The sequence below is a fragment of the Oryza brachyantha genome, chromosome 9, assembly GCF_000231095.2.
Source record: "Oryza brachyantha chromosome 9, ObraRS2, whole genome shotgun sequence".
NCBI classification, from domain to species: Eukaryota; Viridiplantae; Streptophyta; class Magnoliopsida; order Poales; family Poaceae; genus Oryza; species Oryza brachyantha.
In genome coordinates this window covers 4,094,536-4,115,952 of record NC_023171.2, presented here as the reverse complement: position 1 = coordinate 4,115,952, position 21,417 = coordinate 4,094,536, and the positions used below count along the sequence as shown (strand labels likewise).

The window sequence follows — 21,417 nt, the reverse complement described above, 5'->3', positions numbered from 1 at the left end:
AAAAAATAAAAATAAAAATAAAAATAAGATAAATTCGTAATTTTTTCCCTTGCACCAGTCTTCCTTCTTGAGCCCAGCCCAGCGCACCCATTGATTCGGCCCATCTCAAATATCGGACGGCCCAGAATCTGATGCGCACCCATATAAATACCCTGCCAGGCTCCGCCCCCGCACGCCTCCAGGAAAACCCTAGCCCCCCCGCAGCCGCAGCGGCGCTCCCCTTCCCACCACGGCGGCGGCGAAGATGGCGACCCCGACGGCGGCGACCCCGACGGCGCGCACGGTGAAGGACGTCAACCCCCACGACTTCGTTAAGGCCTACTCCGCCCACCTCAAGCGCTCCGGCAAGGTAATCCCCCGTTTCGCCCGCCGCCCACGCAGATCCCACGGCATAGGATGGCTTCCAATTCGAGTAGACCTGCCGTTTTTGGTGAAGCCTCTCCCTGGGGCTCTTTGGTGCCATGCCACGTCTCGCTAGATGGCGGCGCGTTTCGCTTGTGGAAGCGTGAAGAGACGTGCTTCGTGTCGTGGAGTTATCTTTGCTGCATTGTTTGATCCGGGATGGTATGGAATGTTAGTTGTCAGGCAAATTTCTTCGTTGACCTAGCTGATTTCTTCACCGTCAGTTGTGCGGCTAGTTGTAGAATAAACATCTTCGTTTTTACTGCTTTTGCGAAGACATCAATTGTCATAGATGTTCGTTACAATTGTTCAATTGTGATCATCTCACTTGTTCAATTGCGATAATAATCTCACTTGTTCAATTGCGATAATCATCTCGCTGGAGTCAATCTAAATTGTGATTCTGGACTCTCTTCTCAGCCGTGAGATGCTGTTCATTGTGCACATTCCTCCGAGGAACACTACTCAAGATGCTGTGTTCTTTGTTTAGATTCCTCTTAGGAATATTATTCAGAGAATGCAAATCATGCAAATTTCTTTTCCCAATGATAGTTAAATCTTCTCGTTAGGGCCTTGTATGTTCCATTGATTGATTAAAATTTCATTGTTGCGTAATGCTACTTATATCATATCAAACCTACTGGTAAATGAAACCTACTCTAAATGACACAAGGTCTTTGGAGTAGCGCTAATTGACAAACTCACGTGGTTGTAGCATTATTGAATTAGTTGATCCTATTTAAAATGCATCTTTTGCTTACATAATGATGATTTAAATTGTTTGTTTGGTGTATAGATGGAGCTTCCGGAGTGGGTTGACATTGTCAAGACTGCAAGATTCAAGGAGCTCCCACCCTATGATCCTGACTGGTACTACACCAGGGCTGGTGAGGAATCGTATTATGTTTTTGTTAGTGTTTGATGTCTTAGATCATACAAATATTGCACTTGTGTGTTTCTTAATTTTTCTCTCATTTATGTATTGTAGCCTCAATGGCAAGGAAGATCTACCTGAGGCAGGGTATTGGTGTGGGTGGCTTCCAGAAGATCTATGGTGGGCGCCAGAGGAACGGTGCCCGACCCCCACACTTCTGCAAGAGCAGTGGTGCTGTTTCTCGCAACATCCTGCAGCAGTTGAAGAAGATGGGCATCATCGATGTTGACCCCAAGGGGTAATGCGAGCTTTTCCAATGCTTTTATTATGCTTTTTGAGGTTGGACAGACTTTTGCTTATACTGTATTTGACTGTGCAAACATACTGTGCTGTTTGCAGCGGAAGACTCATCACCTCCCAGGGAAGGCGTGATCTTGATCAGGTTGCTGGAACTGTTGCCCTGAGCGATTGAAAAGCTCTTAATGCATGTTTCGTAGTAGAGTTGAACTACAGTTTTGGATCAGGATATATCCTGCTTTTGTTTATTGAAGTAATTGGAAGTAGATGCATCCTGTGCTATATTTTCTAAACTTCAAAATTAACTGCCAGATCTTGTTCTTGGACATCTTAGTGCTTCTGAGTTCATGTGATCAAATCAATTGTTCTGCTTTATCTGTTTTAAGGATACTGCTATTGTGCTATGCTTTGGTCCCAGATAATCCGATTCTTCTTTCATGGGGCTCGTGCAACAGTTCCCTTGTTTGCTTGAAGAAGTATTTTGAGTGGCATAAATTGTTTATTAATGTTCAAGTTTGACATTTCGACAGATGTATTTGGCATGCTGGGTTCAACATGATGCAAATAATGTAAAATAACTTAAAACATGATTAAGAACATCCGTATGTCTTTGTAGAGATATAGCATAAATGTATAGGAGTTTTGTGAAATTATAGACCTTACACTCGAAATGGATGGAATGGCACTGAAGTAATGTTATATTACAACGAAAGATATAACTAATAATAGTCTCCTAGTACATAGAAACATGTTATGCATATGTCTACTAGAACCTACTAATTTTCTTTTACGAAAAGAAACCTAAACAATCTCATTCATTTCCTTATATATTAAACATGTATATCTTTGTTACATTGTGGTAGGAACCACTCGTATAATCCTTAAATGCTCCTCGAGCTCAAGGATTGCACTAATGTAGAGCAAGCATTCACAGTTGCTGGTTGCAAAAGATAGTCACCCTATCTTATCTTTTTATTTGTATTTATGCTTACGAGCAATAATTTAAATTTTTAATCTAAAATTTAGAGTTGATTTTGGTTTTTTCACCTATGTTTATTTTTAGTCTTAGCTCTTAGATCGCTAAGAATACATTTGTAAAATTTTATGTATAAATTATTTTTTGTCCGTAAATACGCCGTCCAATAAAATCTACGTAGCAACCTGGTGTTGCTAGACATTGCTAATCCAAAACAATGCATTACTATAAAAACATACCGATAAGATGGTTAGCGAGCAAATTTCAAGGGCTAAAAGGGTTAGCGACCAAATTTCTACTATTATATATTATTCAAGTCTGTGATTGGACAAGCTAGGAAAAAAAAAAGACCAATACAAATGTTTCTCCTCATTCTAAGATAGATAGTACTGAACTCAAATAGGTTGCAATTGAATCTTTTTTCGCTTGGTTATGTTTATAAGTCAAAATTTAAATTTTGAACCTTAAATTTGAAGTATATTTTGGGTTTTTTTTCTCATCATAGTTTATTTTTTAGCTTTGACTTTTTGATCGCTAAAAATACATATATAAAATTTTTAATCATAAATTATTTTTCGTATAGCAAACAATCACCCCTTAAACTGTATCCAGCCTATCTCCCCATGGTAGATCGACAAAAGAATATATGTAATGCCCTAAGTTTCCAAATAACTCGAGTGCTACACACTACACACCTTCATGGGGATAATATAAAATAAAACAACGCACTATCATCCATGAGCACAAATTCTCATACTGTTATGATGATAGATTTTGATAAACAACACCTACTATTACGAGGAGGCGTAAAACAACCAGAACAATTCTAGTCATGGTAATTGGCACTGCATCGTTATGTCAAAGTGTAAAGTTAAAAGGATGCTAATTCACACCCACGCATACCAATGTTACTTGATATCTAAAAACTAAATAAAATACAAGATTGAGTGTGTAAAAAATATACTTAGTAAATACAATATAGAACTAGAAAAACTTACATGCAATAAGTAGCAATAAGGAACAGATCGAAATAAATCTATTTGCTTATTTTAAAAAACACTAGATTCAATATAATAGTGATTCAGAAAAGAAGAGCTCAACGACTATGGCATCAAGAATAGATGGATGATATAGTTAATCGCCGGTCTTAGAAAACAAGGAAATAATGGCAGGTTCAGATTTGAATACCACGTAAGCATCAAGAATAGAGGAAGAAGAAGAATCGATGACTCAGTCAACAAGCTGTATTTCATAAGCTAGAAGAGTCTAAGCATCAACATATGAAACCATTATATGGGCCTGTTTGGGAAGCTTCTCCCAAAAGCTGTCTAAATGGTCCACAGCTTTTAAGAATCTATAGTTACAGATTCTGAAAAATGAACTAGGAATACAGAAGCTAGAAGCTTTTCTAGATTTTTAGAAGCTGGCTACCAAGCAGTTACTTCTCAGAATCTAAAACTTCCAAAACATGCCTTATATATTAAAGAGCATTCTGTTGGAAAGCCAACGACAAAATTATTAGTTGCCGAAGGAGTACAACATACCACAAGCTTGGAAAAAGTGCCAAAAAAATTAATCAAAAGCCATTATGGTACAAAATAGTTCGAAGGGAACTAACTCATCATAAACAAATAAAGCATCAAATGCCGAATTAATAGTAGTTTAACATAATAAGATCTATATTTTTAGATACACAACGAGAAATACATTCATATTATATAATTTGCATCCTTTTAGAAAATATAAAAAATCATTAAACGATGATTATAAAGATAGCAATGCTTCATTTATGACAAAGCTTAACAACAACTAATTTGAAACAAATGAAATATTTAAAGTCAATAGAAACTAAAAAAACATAGGTAATATTACCAGTTGGGCCAAATTATTGGCCCACAATAATCTACACCCTGGCCCAAAAGTGGCCCTGTTTTCTTGTTGAAAATAAAAATCCCAGAAAATAAAAATAAAAATAAAATAAAGTAAGCAGAAAAAGGAAAACGACGTCGTCTCCACTGGTCTGCAGTCTGCGCCATCGCGTCCGCGTCCGCATCCGCCACTGCCGCCGGGACGCCGCCGCCGCCGCGTGCTCAAGCCGCCGCCGCCGCCGCCGTCCGGGACGGGATCGACCTTGCCCCGCCCCCTTCCCCCCTGGGCCACACCGCCGCCGACGGGTTCAACCCTCGCCGCCTCTCCCCGGGAAGGGCGGAACCCGCGTGCGTCGCCGGCGGCGAGTTTCTCCGACCACGGTGTCTAATTAATCAGAGAGTGAGTAGCCTCCTCCTCCTCCTCCTCCTACTATGCTACTCGCTAGGTTTCTCTTCTAGAAATGGAACCTCTCGATCCCAGATCCATGCGATGCGGCCGATTCCTCATGCTTGATTGATCGGTTGTTCGGGGATCAATCTTTCTCGTTTTCGCCCAGCCTAATTCCTCTTTCGTTTAGGTTTGTGGTTGCTGGTTGGTTGGTTGATGGTGGGGATGGCTGCCGGCACACGCTGTTATCGTTGAGGAATTCTCGATCGGTTTCTACATGCGATGGCTTCGAAGGCTGTTGCTGATGTTGTCGCCGTGAAGACATGCGATAAAACCATGGCCGCATTCTCTGGGGCATCGCAGCCCGAAGAGATTCCGAAAGCAAGTAGAATTGAGCCTGCTTCATCTAGAGGAAATATGATGGACGATGTAGCTACATCCAGTGGGGTGAAAGAACAAGATAAGGATAGCTATTCTGTTGATGACTCTGTGAAGCTGGATGGGAATGAAGATGCCGAGAAGAACTCAATGCGCGGTAGCGTTAAGGATAGCTCGGCTTCGGTCAAATTGAGCAATAGAGCGAGTAGCCTGACAAAGGTGAGCGGCAGCACAAAGGTCAGCGACCATGCTGCTGATATGGTCGGGAGTGGGAAGAGCAGTGTTTATCGGGCCAGCGCTGGCAGTGACGTGAGTGATGAAAGCACCTGCAGCAGTATATGCAGCAGCGCCAGCAAACCTCACAAGTCAAATGATTCACGGTGGGAAGCGATACAGATGGTCCGGACCAAAGAAGGTTCGCTGGGTTTGGGCCATTTCAGGCTACTTAAGAGGCTTGGCTGTGGTGACATTGGCAGTGTTTATTTATCAGAGCTTAGTGGAACCAAGTGCTACTTTGCCATGAAGATTATGGACAAGGTGTCTCTAGCGAGCCGCAAAAAGCTGCTTAGAGCCCAGACTGAAAGGGAGATATTGCAGTGCCTGGACCATCCTTTTCTGCCAACATTGTACACTCATTTTGAGACCGATAAGTTCTCATGCCTAGTAATGGAGTTTTGCCCTGGAGGAGACCTGCACACTCTAAGGCAAAAGCAACCTGGAAAGTTTTTCGCAGAACAAGCTGCCAAGTAAGTGTCTAATCCAACATTTCCTTGCTTTGGAACAGAGGACTAGTTAACAATAGTTAAGATATCCGATAACCACTTTTATTCTGCTGCTCAGGCAGCTTTCTTGTTAGTGGTACCAAAGAACATTTGAACATCTGGTTTAATGAAAAGTTTAAGCTCTGTAGAATATGTTTTTGGAATTACAAGGGCAAATGTACCATGCCATTATCTTTATCTTTTTGGAACCATGCAGTTACATGCCATTCAAATATGGCTATTAACCAATCCTTTCCTAGATAAATTTCCTTTTGCCTCCTCATGACATGCTTTCTGCCTTATCCGTCTTAGGGACTATGTATTGGACATCATGAAACATTATAAAATATAAGCTACAACTTGTTTCCTTATGTTTCCTACTTGACGCACACAGTTGTTTATGGTGTGGTTTTTAATAGTAGTGTGCTGCTTTAGTTCATTATCTGATAAGGGATGGATCGATACAAAAGACATTTATTTTCTACATCTTACATGTGATTGACCTGACAGTTTGTACCTTTTGATTTGCTAGTATGGTTAAGAGTTATTGATCTTTTCGTCATGTGCTGACATGCTTATATTAATTTTGTGTTTCTATTGCTACTTAGCATGTCAGATTGCCCTGGTTTCCTGTTAACCAGGGTGATAGTAGTGAACCATGCTCAAGTTTAAGAGAGTCAAATTGATGTTGAATTGATTAATTTTTTATACAGGTTTTATGTAGCTGAGGTGCTTCTTGCCCTAGAATACCTGCATATGCTTGGCATCATATATCGGGACCTTAAGCCAGAAAATGTTCTCGTGAGAGAAGATGGCCACATCATGCTGTCTGATTTTGATTTGTCCCTAAGATGTGCTGTGAGCCCTACCCTTCTCAAATCTTCTAACCCTGGGGTAGATCCTAACCAAAGGGGTAATCCGTCTTATTGTGTACAGCCAGTGTGCATTGAGCCAGCTTGTATCCAACCCTCTTGTGTTACAACGACCACTTGCTTCACTCCACGTTTTTTCTCCTCCAAGTCCAAAAAAGAAAAGAAGGCAAAAACAGACATTGCAAGTCAGGTCAGACCACTTCCTGAGCTTGTTGCAGAGCCCACAGATGCAAGATCAATGTCATTTGTTGGAACCCACGAATACTTGGCACCTGAGATTATAAAAGGTGAGGGGCATGGGAGTGCGGTGGACTGGTGGACTTTTGGCATATTCTTGTATGAACTTCTTTTTGGCAAAACACCATTCAAAGGTTCAGGAAATAGAGCTACATTGTTCAATGTCGTCGGACAGTCCCTAAGGTTCCCAGAATCACCTTTTGTGAGTTTTGCTGCAAAGGATCTTATTAGGGGTTTGCTTATTAAGGAACCACAACATCGTTTGGCTTATAAGCGCGGAGCGACAGAAATAAAGCAGCATCCATTTTTTGAAGGTGTTAACTGGGCCTTGATCAGGTGTGCAACTCCTCCAGATATTCCCAAGCCGGTTGAGATCCCTAGGTCAGTAGCCTCAACAAGTCAAAAGGCTCCAACAGCTGCTGACAAAGGGTCGGACAATTACCTTGAATTCGATTTCTTTTAGTGGAGTATTCTAAGATCATTTATCTGCAAATTGTAAAGTTATTCATTGTTCCTAGACCTTTTCTGGATTCTAATAACTTTGATATTCAGATGGCCAATGTTCCTTCTTATTAATGTTCTTGAGTTCCTTTTGCGTTTTGTGAACCACTGTCAATCGCATTGGATTAGATGGGAAACCCGTTTCTGTTAGACCTGTAACCCTTCGGTTTTCACTGAGCATTAGGTTACCTTGAGTAACAAATAAGCAAATTTCTTTTGATCTGCAATTGCAGTTTTGCGAGCTATATGCTGTGAGGAGCTTGATAAAAAGTTGAAGTGGTAAAATGCCAGGATTTGTTGCACAAGTGCTCGTGAAAGTGCTCTGGTTTCCTTACATCTGCTTGTACCTCTTTTTTTTTTTTTTTTTTTTTTTTGACACAGACATCTGCTTGTACTGACTCTCGACTTCCTGAGTCATGAATTTCCTTACATCTAGCCCGTTCAAGTTTTGTCTGTGGCAGTGGCAGGTAATGCCATATGATATCTTGAACTAGAAGGTTCTGAATGATCTGTAAATTTGTTTCATTTGGTAATTACGTTGCAGAACAGGAGTTAGTCGAATAACCTTCATGTTGCATATTATCGATAGGAGCAGCCGGTCCATCCTGGTGATTGTCTTCCCTTAGGCCCTGTGCATCACATCGAACCTTTGATACATGTATAGAGTACTTAATATAGTTTAAAAAATAACAATTGCATAATTTAGAAGAAATTTACGAGATGAACCTTTTGAGCCTAAAGTAACTCACATGTATTAATGACGGATTAATTAGTCTTAGAAAATTTGTCTCGTGGTTTTCTATGTAATTAGTTTTCTAATTAGTCACTGGAATAGTCTTTCAACATTCTCTCAAACATCCGATTTGACACCTAACCCAAAATTTTTTGTAAACTAAACAGACCCTTAATTTGTGTCTGACATTGTGGGTTGCCCTGTCGCATTTGAGCCTTTTTTTGTTGGGTTTTTGTCCAAAAAATTAACGGTCCATTTTTTAGTTTTGGCTTATAAGTTAAAATTTAAATTTTCAACCTTAAATTTAGAGTTGACTGTAGAGTTTTGTGAACGTAGTTTATTTTTTAGTCTTGACTTTAGTTCACTAAGAATACATATATAAAAGTTTTATTCACTAATTATTTTTCGTTTATAAACATATAGTTTGGTTTTTTGCGTGAAAAAACCAAATAATCATCGCGAGCCAATTTGGAAGATCAAACTATCAGTATCTTGGAAGGTATGCACCATGATTTCAAGATTTTTCATTGCAATTAAAGGTTAAAGTTAGAGAAGTTCTTTCCACAACCTATTTCCTCCTATACATTATGGAAACCCAAAACGCCTCGTTTGGGGGTGGTATTTGTTTTTTTTTTTTTTGTTTTTGCAACTGAACCTGCCTCGCCAATTCGTTGTTTCTCACTGCCATTTCAAAAATCCTTCTATTCCAATCGATCATGCGCAAGTCTTTTGCGTGTTCCCGGACAAAAATCTCTTTCGTTGGATGTTTTAAGTTTTAGTTGAAAGTTCCACTAGCTCAGCATTACTATCATTCTCTTCTCTCAAGATTCTTAGTTGTTCTAAAAACAACAACAACAAAAAAAAAAGTCTTAGTTGTATTTATGCAACAGCTTTTTATGGGCTAGCTCGTCAATGTTTACCACATGGGGTAGATGTTGCGTTGGAAAGATTCAGCACATGGGTTGCATTATTGGAGTTGGATTAACAAGAATTAGTTAGGGGCAACAAATGTAGGCCAACAAACTTATTCTGTCGGATCTGCGTATCATTAGAGCATATCCGAGAATATCTCTTCATTTGTCTATTCGACCAATTAACTAAAAAGATTTTTTTGCTATATTTGCTTCACACAAATTTACAACTCTCTAAATACTAATGACTAGGCAATACGTGTGGGACCCATGTATGAGGGTCACGATTGACAAGACAATTTTGGTTGGCAAAATTTGGCTAGCAGGAGGGACAGATTGGCCAGTCGGATGGCTTGACCATCTGGTTGAAAGTCTGTTGGAGTTTGAATTTTTATTAAAATTAGCCTACTTTCAAAATCACTCTAGATTAATGACTTTACAAACACAATCATTAGCCATACTCATATCTCGTTAACCCTAACTCTAAAATCATGCAGTATCTCTGTCCCTACTTTTAAGACATAATCGATTACCGCAATAAATCGTCTTTACATTTATGGATAGCATATAGGAAAACAATTGAGCTAATTATCCCAGTATAACCCGATTTACTTTGATCACCCAAGTATTACTCCAATCTACTCCAAATAGATTCACATGCTTAAAAAAAATGAAAAACCTAAACACACTATCAACATGACCAACTCCGTGTCAAAATATTTGTGCAATGTTTAGTGATTTCGCTTTGAAGACGGCACATAATGATTTCCAATTTAGTATGTGCCAATATTTCAATTCAAATGGCGTCACTAATGTTTGTTGACAGATTGGAGAAGAAAGAAAGGGGAAGGAAAATGCCAGATGTGTTTATGTATCTCCCCTTGCCATGGCAAATATGGTAGCTGTGGCACACAAACCCAAGCGACATTGCATGGCTGTCACGTCAGCGTCCAGCTAGCCATGCCAACCTAAATGGTGCATTTATTGAAAATAAGTTTGTTTCAGGTCTATTTTAAAAAATATTTATTAAAAATGTGCAAATAATAAAAACAATTCTAGGATGTTCGGTATTTATTTCTTATATAACTTTAAGGATAAGAAATCCATTAATACATTTAATGATGAGGTTAAAAACAACTAGAAATCATTAGATTTGTGCTGACAGTAATATAAATAATTTCGTACTATTTTTTTCTCCCAGCCATTAAATTTCTCCTCAAAACTACCACCGAAGTCCAACAAAAGCAGGCCCAACCAAACAATAAATTTCAGCCCAAGGATTTTTTTAAGGTAAGGCACCCTCTGAAACACACGATAGGAAATAACACGTGAACATGAAAAACACAAGAATCGAAGTAGCATGTTTTCTTTTTCTAATCATACAGGAACTAAAAACGAAAGAAATGGTAAGAGGAGTCCTTTGATGTACCATAGGAAAAATTGACCCAAAGAAAGGTTTCCAAGATATCTAATAGACTGTTTATTTTACTTTGGAATTAGCAATAGGAATGCAATTCAAATGCAAAATTTTCTGTCTTCCTCCAGTAAACCAAAGGATTATATACAAAAAGTTTAAAAATTGTAAGGTAACTAAATCCTCAAAAAATCTTTTCTCCATACTTCATTTTAAAGGGGTCTTAATTGTTAAGGAAACTAACATCTAGATCTCTTGTGACGAGCTTTTGATAGACATACCTACTGTTTAGGCATGGATAATGTAACGAGCTAAAACGTCAGCTCGACTCGGCTCATTAAAAGCTTGAGCTAACTCGTTTGGCTCATAAGCCGTCATAGTACACATACTTGTCTTATCGGGGCACCGTGGCGACGCCGGCGGCCTCGGGCGGCGGCTGTGGGGAGGGGATGGGGCGATGGGGGCGGCGACAGGTGTGATGGCGGTGGGGCGACGATGGTGGGGAGGGGGGCGACGGGGGCAGCGGCGGTGGGCGACGCTGGCGGGGAGGGGGAGTACACAGCTTGCTGCAGTGCTGCTTGATGATTAGGGGTTTTTTAGGGGCTATTTGAGCTGCGAACTGTGCGTGTGGGCCACTAGGCTCTCCTGGGGGCAAATTTGCACTCGTTTGGCTTGTGAGCCACTTGCGAGCCGACTCGAGTTGGCTCGATAATGCTAACGAGCTAAAATGCTGACTCGGAAGCCGAGCCGAGCTGGTCACGAGCCGAGTGAGCTACCGAGTTTCGAGTTTCCCGTCCAGGCCTACTATCATTATCATTAGAATCCTTAACTCCTAAATAAGACCTAGTAGTTGCTACAAAATCCAAAAAAAAGTAGAGAAGTTAGAAAAAGTCACCTTTTTTTATTTGTATCGACTATTTCTCATTATGGGCATTCAATCTTTTCTCTTTTGTTTATACATATAAGCTAAAATTTAAATTTTTAACTTTAAATTTAGCGTTGGTTTGGAAGTTTTTTTACTGAAGTTTGTTTTCCTGCCTTAGTTGATCGCTAAGAATACGTATATAAAAGTTTTATTAACAAATTATTTTTGTTTGTAAATATGTCGTTTGGCTTTTTTATGAAAAAAAATACCAAACAGTCAGTTCTCTAAACAGGCTCTAAATTTATAAGTTCAATTTACTGTATGTCAGGCATGCTTTTGGACTTTATACTCGTTGCAATTTGGGTGCATCTAATGGCACAATAATGTTTGGAATGAACATATTACCAAAGTGGTTGTTGATATGACATAGGAGTATGTGACAAGTCTAGAAAGGCACGTCATGGCCAACTGGATCCAGGAGTACCCTACATCTGCTGATGAAAGTGAAACTAATTTAAGAATTAAGATCTGGCTACGTTCGTTTTTTTTTTGGGTAAGATCTGGCTACGTTCGTTGGCCGGTTACAGAGAAAGACTCGCCCTCAAGAACTAAGCTAGTCTTTTTTTTTGTTTGGGAAATTTGATAAATTCCGACCAATTGGCACTCATGCATGTCATATGGGTAGGTAACACAGGTTCTATAGGTGCATAATATTTGTTCATTAACTACTTTGAGTGACTTAACAAAATACACTAAGAAACATTAAAGTAAAGGAAACAGAAACGTAAGTGGCCCAGAAGAGTGTAACAGCAGCAATCCGAAACTAAATCCAATTCAAATAAAAATCTTGAACTGAGCATGACATGACAACTAAGTCTGGTGGCAATATAACTACTGCTGGCTGAGATGGTGACATTTTGATTTGGAATTTGCAGTTTTTACACACACGTATGTATATACGTACGTAAGTATCTATAAAGACGAGAGACGCGAATTGGAGGCACTCTTAGAGGCCTCCACATTAATTAATCCTAGGAGGTTACAAATATATAAATTCCTATGTCAATCGAAAATTCTAGAAATTTCATATGAATCTTAAAAAATAGAAAATCCCATATACCAGTCTAATCAATATACCGGAAAACATCAACGATGAAGATTTTACAACAAGGCAAAAACAGTTGAACGAATCCTGTTAAATCATTATTCAATGCCCTCTTTCTACCGAGTCCGATTTCAAGCGGCCAATGTGCATATCCACGTACATATATACAAATTTCAAAGTTCTGATTTAAATTCTAGAATAATCAGCCAACAGTTGGCTTTGCAATTGCATGCAACGTCCACATATGTGTGCCGGCAGAAACAAGCAGAGTGTATATGTTCTTTCCCTGGAAAGTAAATTAGACAATTAAGATAATTTGCCGAGCTTTTTAGGACTCATGGAGTACTATCTATCCAAATATTTCCCTATATGATTTCTTAAAAGATATTAACTGTTGAGAAAATTAACAATAGGTCATTCAATTGAGATGACTTTAATAAAATACCACCCTCGAGGATGTTGTTATAAAAATACTACCCCTCATCTACAATCCTCGATAAAATATCACTATAGGGTGTATTTGAATCTGTATTCTATTATTTTGCGTACAAACAGACATGTAAAAGGGCTGAAATGCCCCTCCTCAATTAAACGGAACAGCAGCTTCTCCTGCTAGCATCGGCGACCATGGGCGACGGCGGGAACAGAGAAGATATTAACATATTGGATGATGATACGTAGTGTGATTCTTGGTGAATATGCTTGTTTTTTCTCTCATGTAATTACACATACACATGGTTAATTTCTTAGAAAAATTTCTTACATGCCTCTAAAAATTTGCTCAACCCCCTCCATACCTCTGAGTTTTACCTCGTACCTTTCATACACCTTAATTTTTATCTTGATCCTCTCTATACCATTTCGGTTAGTTGACCATTAGTTGACCATTAAATATTTTTAAAATGACTATATTGTCCCTCTTATACATATATGCTGCCTACTCGATAAAATTTCAGGTGAAAAAATTAACTCATACTAAAATAAAAGGGATATAATCATCTAATGTCAAACTTAAAAATTAAACTTATTTTTTTAAAAAATAAAGATGATTAAATGCACACATTTGTTTCACCATAAAATTAAGAACTTTAACCATATGTTATTTAGGTTTAGATTTTTGGGAAGTTGTATGAAATTCATCAGATTTGATTTAAAAATTTTATATATGTTTTTAGTTTGTGAAGAAATAATTCTATCCCCATTGTTTTTACAACGAATCTTTTATCATTGCATATTTATTGAAAAGTAATTTTTCAAATTTTATGCAGAGCTTGGTTTATTTACAATAATTATTTTTATTTTTTAAATGAAATTATGTTTTATTTTTAAAAATATTTAGTAATTTATCTCTTATTTTTATTCACAACCATAATTTGCACATCAAACATTTCTATCTTTTAGCAATATATTGAGGACACTAAAGCCATTTATACAATAATTAATGGTCAAACTAATGGTCAACTAACGGAATAGACATGTAAGGGATCTAAATAAAAATTGAGGGGTGCATAAGAGATCAAGCAAATCTCAGGAGCATACAAGGGATTGGGGAAACTTATAAGGGCATAGAGGGAATTAGCCATTTGTTTAAAGATAAGATAATGAATTTATAAAAGGGACTGGCTGTATTTACAGTGATACATTTTTTTATAAAGAACAATTTATAACAGAGAGGCTGCTGTTCTGTTTAATTGAACAGAGGCATTTCAGTCCCTTCACATATCTGTTTGGATGCAAAAATAATAGAATACAACTTCAAATACTCCAAAATGACATTTTATTGAGAATTATAGATGAGGAGTGACATTTTTATAACATCATCGTAGAGTGTGGTATTTTGTTAAAACCATCTCAATTGAGGGGCATATTGTTAATTTTTTCAAACCCCTTTAAAAAAATCTAGAAACACAATGAAAAACACACATTAATTGAAACAAGTCATAAAGAGTTAATGTATAAAAACACCATTAAAAATATCTAAATTGGGAATTAAAAATAAATAAAATTCAGAAAAAGAGTCCATAAAGAAATACAATTTAGAAAAAAATGAAATTAGGGTAAAAAATTTAAAAAGCCAATAGACAAATAAGAATTCATGTACAAATACAATTTAAAAAGAATATTAAAAATGCATTAAAATTATAAAATAACTAATACCAACATAAGATTGTAGAAATACAATTTACAAACATATATGAAATTAAGATTAAAAAATTAAAATAATAAATATTGGGACAAGAGTCCATGTAAAAATACAATTTAGGAACATCTAAATTTTGAATTTAAAAATAAATAATATTAAGCGAAAGGTCTGTATATAAACAAAATTTGGAATTATGTAAAATACAAGTGAATTTTTGATTCAAAATTAAAAGAGTAAATAATATTAAGATAAGATTTCATGTAATGCAGCTTAGAAAATCATCTGAAATTAGGATATGGATTTAACATGCTTAATATTGAGATAAGAGTCAAATTAGAATACAATTTAGGAAATTCTAAACTTTACAAATATGTGAAATGCAAATTAAAAAATAAGTAATATGGAACAATTTATAAATATATTATTGTGGATTAAAAGTAAATATTATGGGCAAAATTGTTCAAGTGGCAGTACAATTTACAAATAGTTTAATTTTGGATTAAATTAAATAATATAAAGCGAATCCATGAAATATAATCTAGAAACATCTTTGATTTGCGTTAAAAAATATCATTAGGAAGCAAAACACATTCTGAAAATATACATACATTAGTCAATACAAGTTGTAAGATAATGCTTGCCCGCGCAGTTTCACGGGTTGATGGCTAGTGCGAACTAATTAACGATATAACAGACTGTACCCAATTGGAAAGTTAGAGATCAAGGCAATTAAATAAAGATGTCGGGATTAACTCACAATTTCAACTCACCCTAAAAATACTGCTGCCTCTGTTTCAATAATAAAAGATGTTTGACTTTTTAGGTTACATCGTTTGACCATTTGTCTTATTTAAAAATTTAGTACAGATATAAAAATGATAAGTCGTGCTTTAAGTTTTTTTATAATAAAGTAAGTCACAAGCAAAATAAATGATATTTCTATATTTTTTAAATAAGATAAATGGTCAAACATTGTTAATAAAAGAGTCAAACATAAACGGCGGGAGTAAGTATTAGAAGGGAATACCATATGCTTCTATTAATCTCAAATAAAGATAATAAAAAAGCAAACAAGAGAATGTAGAATCTGAATATGCACTGAAATATTTTCCCAGATATCCTTAAAATGAGAGTAAAAATTACTCTAGAATAAAGTGCTTAAATCTCAGCGAGTAGATTATATTCGTGAACGCATTATTGGACACACACACGCCGACCTCTTTATATTATATTCTCCCAGCAGAATGAACCCTTTCTATGGCGTTAAATTTACCTCAGTGCAGGAATGGTTTCTATCCCAGTTTGACAAAGTTAATTAGTTAGTTAATTTTGCCTGTTTTCTTTCGGTCTTTTCGCCGTTCGCACATCAAGAAATCCGGAACAAAAGATAATGATCAGACCGTCATATTTTGCTAGTGGGCATTAACAATTAATTTTTTCTTTATATGCTCTCTTTTCCTAAAGGTAATTTGTGGAGTTAAGCTGGATGCTAATTAATTGGACGATCACCCTTTGAATTTATTATACACGCCAGGGTTCCCAAAACAAGTGGTAACTATAGCTACCTTCGGGTACAGTAGATTTTTTTTTATTTTTTAAACATTTTTAAGAAATAATTTTATTACTAAACCTTCGGAAATTTTTTTTTCAAAACTAAACCTTTTGACCACGCCGGTGCTGGTGGCATGGCAAGACAACGCTGCCACGCCGCCTGTTCGAACATGGCATGGTGTGGCAAGCCGTTTGGCTATACCAACGTTGATGGCGTGGTCAAAAAATTCATGGGGTGAAAATATTTTCCCTGAAGGTTCAGTAATAAAATTATTTCTTAAAAATATTTAAAAAATAAAAAAATTCAGTACAGTATCACCATGACCTCAATAAATTCAAACATATTTAAGAAAACAATTTCAAAGTTTTTTTAAAAATACGGCTTCTCGTAGTTTGTTGTGATTAAAGGAAACTTTGGTACACATACATATCCACAAAGGCTCCTCTTAACATTCCACCAACCAATATAGATCAAGATACTTTGACAACATAATTTTTTTTATAAATTTTATGAAAAGAGTAAAATTGAAAAAAAAAGTGTTTCATCATAGGGGTTCAATCATATACTACTGCTATACCCACGTGTACAGAGTGACAGATGTAGGGGTGAAACCTAAAGATGTAAAGTGGCACCTTTAGTAGTACTGGATATACAATTAATTTGCCCTTTCGGTAATATTATGCTCCATGGCTCTAATAGAATAATATTTTAGTTACCATTTCTTTGGTCTGAAAAATATAAAAACTAGCTCTAAGTTTTCTACTTGTCTAGGACCGGATCTACTTTACACACTCTAAATTCCGTTTATTTTCTTTCCTTTTAAATGTCCTTTTTTTGTTTCTTTAGTATATTGAATCTATTCTGTTAGGAGAACCCACCAGCGTGTAGAGATCGATCTGAGCCACAGAGATCAGATAATAGAAGGCCCATATATAACTAATTAGGACATTTAAAATAGAGGGAATTAATTAAACTCTAGATCACAATTTGGAGTGAGAACATGCTCTTATTATTCTGCTGTTTAATTAAATATGAGCAGATAGGGTATCATTAATAACTCCACCCTAATCTATTCTGTCACACTAGCTTTACACCACCGGGAGCTAGCTAGCGTAATCAAATGAGCTAAAAATATCCAATTTCTAACCAAATTATACATATAATTAGTTGAAATATAGTGTGCCATGCATCAATTTAATCCCCATATCCCAATCTATACATAACACTATAATTCTACAGAAATTCTTATATACACTTTTTGGAAGAAAACATTCCAAATTGTTGGCTGTTAGGCATCAGCCAAGCATGCATGCATATTAAATGTTATTTACTTGTTTTTTGTCAATCTGGAAAATTCGGTGCCCTAAAATTCATTATGGAAAGCACCTCCAATAAATATAATAATGTAATAGTTATATTTCTAAAAAATGGTTCTCTTAAATATTCAAGAACAATATTATAGTTTGTTAAAAAAGAGAACAGTGATTTTTTTTTTCATAATACTGCATTACTATATTAATTTTAGATGAAATGGACATCACCTATGTGGAGAAGCACTTAGAGCATGTACGAGAGATGTCCAAAATTGATCTCTAAAACCAAATTTTGGGGATTGGACTGAAAAATATATCTCCAACAGGTTACTAAATGCATTCCTAATATTTACTCCTGTCTAAAATTACCTCAATTGTATGGTAAATTTAGGGCAAAAATATGGATTCCTAATACAAGTTATTTATTTTTAGATTTCTGTTGAAGGAGTATGTAATTTTTATGTCCAATACTTTTTTAGATGAATCCAATACAAGTTTTTGGATAGCAAAGTATTAGCACTCTTGGAGATGCTCTTATCCACGTATATTACCTCTCTTACCTATGGCTTGGTGTGAGGTCTACCTGAGTGAGATAAGGCCTGATGCCTTTGAGATGATAGAGATTAATTATTATACCACACTGCAGCAAGCAGTTTTATGTGGTCCAGGCCTAATGAAGATCATCACTATGAGAGGGATATATAGATCTGATCGCACATGGAATATATGGAGGTGATGGTGTTTTATAACTTCACTAATAGTAACAAATTGGCAGGAACAATTGTGACATAAGAAGGGTGGGTCTTACAGCTCCAGCAACCCATGTTGAAAGCTCAAGTACTCTTTGTTGTGACATAAGAAGTGTAGCTTCATTGGTTGGATCCACTGACTATATCCACATGAGGGGCTTTTCCTTCCTAAAGTAGTCGCTAAGTAGAACAAAAGTTTAATACAATACGTCTTTGTTGTGGTATTAGCGTCGACAATGGGTTTTGTTCGTTTTATCTCTGTCTTAGCCTAATCATTCTAGGGTAATTATCAGTTTGGCTCTATGTTAATTTTTGTTTTAATTTCCTATGTTATTTTCCCTTGACAATTTGCCTACATGCTTAGCCTCTATTCCATTTTCTTCACAGGTAGTTTACCCTGATGATGTTCCGGTGGTTATATGCATTCGTATTTGGTGCTAAGGCAGAGATAGGGGGTCACTGTTTAGCATTTTAGGGAAAAGTTAAATAATATATTTACTAACAAAAAATATTTTATAAATAAAACTTTTATATATGTGTTCTTACCGATTTAAAAGCAAACTGATAATTACCCTAGAATTCAAATTAATGTTGAAAGTTTACTTTTATATATGTTGAAAGTAAACTGCGTGAAATAACTGCAAAATTAACTCTAAATTTAACGTAAAAAATTCAAATTAATCTTATAAGCATACGGAGAAGCGGAATGATGACAGTGAATAGTAAACTATATTAACTTTAATAGAAAAAAGAATTTATATACAGAACAGTTTGGCAGACTTGCAGAGCAGTCCACATCACACGCTCAATTTACATCCTCATTTTTCACTTCTGCTTATACTTATAAGTTAAAATTTAAATTTTCAGTCTTAAATTTAAGGTTTTTTCATTTTTCAGCCTTAACTTTAGATCGCTAAGAACATGTAAAGAAAAAGACATTCCCAAATTATTATTTTTTTTCAAATATATCATTTTACTTTTCCCCCAAAACGCTTAGTCTAATTTACACAGGCATGCACGAAGTGTCAACCCATCTTCCAAGGCTATTATACCTACCCAATGCATATGCGTAGTCCTTGCATGGAGATGTAATGCAAACCTGCTAGACCTTTATATATATATATATATATATATATATATATATATATATATATATATATAAACTCTTACTAATTTAGAGCTACCGACAACAAGAGAAAAACAAAGTGACCAAATTTTCCAAATGGGAAACAATGCCAAACGATAGGTAAGCGACCGGCAATTCTGTGGGAAGTCTTGGTCCTTAAAATAGACCTAACTAGAAGAGTGATTTCGGTCTTGTGATAATAGTCGCTCTAAATTTATCCTTTTCTTATTCTCCATTTACTTAAATTTGTACAATGTAAAGCGTAAATTTGTGATACAATTTTCGAAGGGCTAGATTTACTCTCTCTCTCTCTCTCTCTCTATATATATATATATATATATATATATGTGTGTGTATGCATGTCTTAAATATATCCCGAAGTCGCCAAAACTTCACTTTTTTCAAAGTTGGAATAACTAGTATTTTTCTTCACCCAATAAGCTAAAATATGAACAGTTAGATACCCAAATTTAGTATCTAAAAAAGTGACCAATAGATAATTAATCCTCTAATTAACATAGATGCATCTGTTATTTGAAGACACACACACGTAGCACCATGCCCCATAAAAGGCAAAACCAAAATAACAAGGGATACGGCTGGCACTATCTTACCAAGAACAACTGGTTGGTTCTATTGCATTTGAGCTTTTTGGAAATCACTTTTTAGTGGGATAAACTGCTAAGGATATATGCTGGGCGCCCCAAAAGTCTACTCCTATCATCGGCCACTTTATAATAGCATCCGGGAGAGTTGAGCGCCCACTAATTAATTTTAACTTGCCTATATTATCATTGCTCCCTCTCGTCTCGTCACAAAAGAGAGTCATTTTCGACTTTTCGAAGTCAATGAATTCCAACTTTTTAAACTTTTTAATTTATAATTTCACATTGTTAGAAATATCACATAAGTATGGATGAAAAATCCAGCCTTTACATCCACACAAGCTACAATGATGTATTAGAAATAATAATATTTCAATACATTTTATTATAACAAACTCGACTATTGCCGCGTTCGTTCATCGATTGAGTAACCTAGATTCCCTTGTTTTTTACGCACATGCTTTCTGAGTTGCTAAACATTGTGTCTTAGTAAATATTTTCCATGGAAAAGTTGCTTTAAATATCATATTCAATCCATTTTTCAAGTATTTTTAGCTATTAATTAATAAATGATATGCTAATTCACTGTGACGATCTAGGTCGGCAATAATACTATAAGGTGGCTAAAAGGGGTGAAGGCAGAGGTTTACCCAGGTTCAGGCTCTCGGCTGGTGAGATAATAGTATAATACCCTAGTCCTGCTGAGATTGTATTTGATGATGTATGACCGACTGTCCTGTCCCCTGGGAGTGTCCCGTATCCCTTATATAGTCGGGGAAGGGCTTACATGTATGGTACATTCTTAATCTGGTAAGACTAAGATCTATCCTACGGATTCGGTCGGGTCTGGTACGTGTGGCATGCAATCCAGTAGTTACCAAACTCCTAACCGATCTAGTATAGGTATTATTACCTTTCTATTTGGTATCCCATGATTGTATGTATACACGTAGTCTATAGATATCCATAGTACATGCATCCGACACACTGCTATATTTTCCACGCGTGTTACTAAACCTACTAAAGAACATCATTTTCTGGCCATAACTTAAATCTAATATCTATTACTCCCTTCAGTTCATATTATAATTCAATCTAAGGTTGGATCAGTAAGTGAAACATATTTAAGTTCCACCAAGTTTATAAAAAAAAATCACCAAACTAGTTTCATTAAATTCACAACTGAATATTCTTGTATTTATGTTGTGTTATACATGTTGCTATATTATTTTTATAAATTTGGTCATTTGAAGAGGTATCTGATTTACCATAAATCCAAACTAACTTATAACATGAAAAAACAGAAATAGTATGTTCAGAATTTTCTACTCCCTCTATTTTTTTTTC

General features: G+C 36.1%; 2 protein-coding genes across 2 annotated transcripts; both read left to right on the top strand.

The window, feature by feature from the left end:
* The first annotated feature begins 184 nt into the window (after nt 1–184).
* Nucleotides 185–2,043, top strand: LOC102711730 (40S ribosomal protein S19-like). The gene is made up of 4 exons (XM_006660994.2): nt 185–349; nt 1,199–1,289; nt 1,391–1,574; nt 1,676–2,043. Exons 1-4 carry the CDS (start codon nt 245–247, stop codon nt 1,746–1,748), a joined length of 453 nt encoding a protein of 150 aa, XP_006661057.1. The 5' UTR covers nt 185–244; the 3' UTR covers nt 1,749–2,043.
* A 2,488-nt stretch (nt 2,044–4,531) lies between these two features.
* LOC102714670 (serine/threonine-protein kinase D6PK-like) lies at nt 4,532–7,636 on the top strand. The gene is made up of 3 exons (XM_006660407.3): nt 4,532–4,817; nt 4,996–5,929; nt 6,658–7,636. The coding sequence occupies exons 2-3, from the start codon at nt 5,088–5,090 to the stop codon at nt 7,514–7,516; spliced, it is 1,701 nt and encodes a 566-aa protein (XP_006660470.1). The 5' UTR covers nt 4,532–4,817; nt 4,996–5,087; the 3' UTR covers nt 7,517–7,636.
* The last annotated feature ends 13,781 nt before the right edge of the window (nt 7,637–21,417 follow it).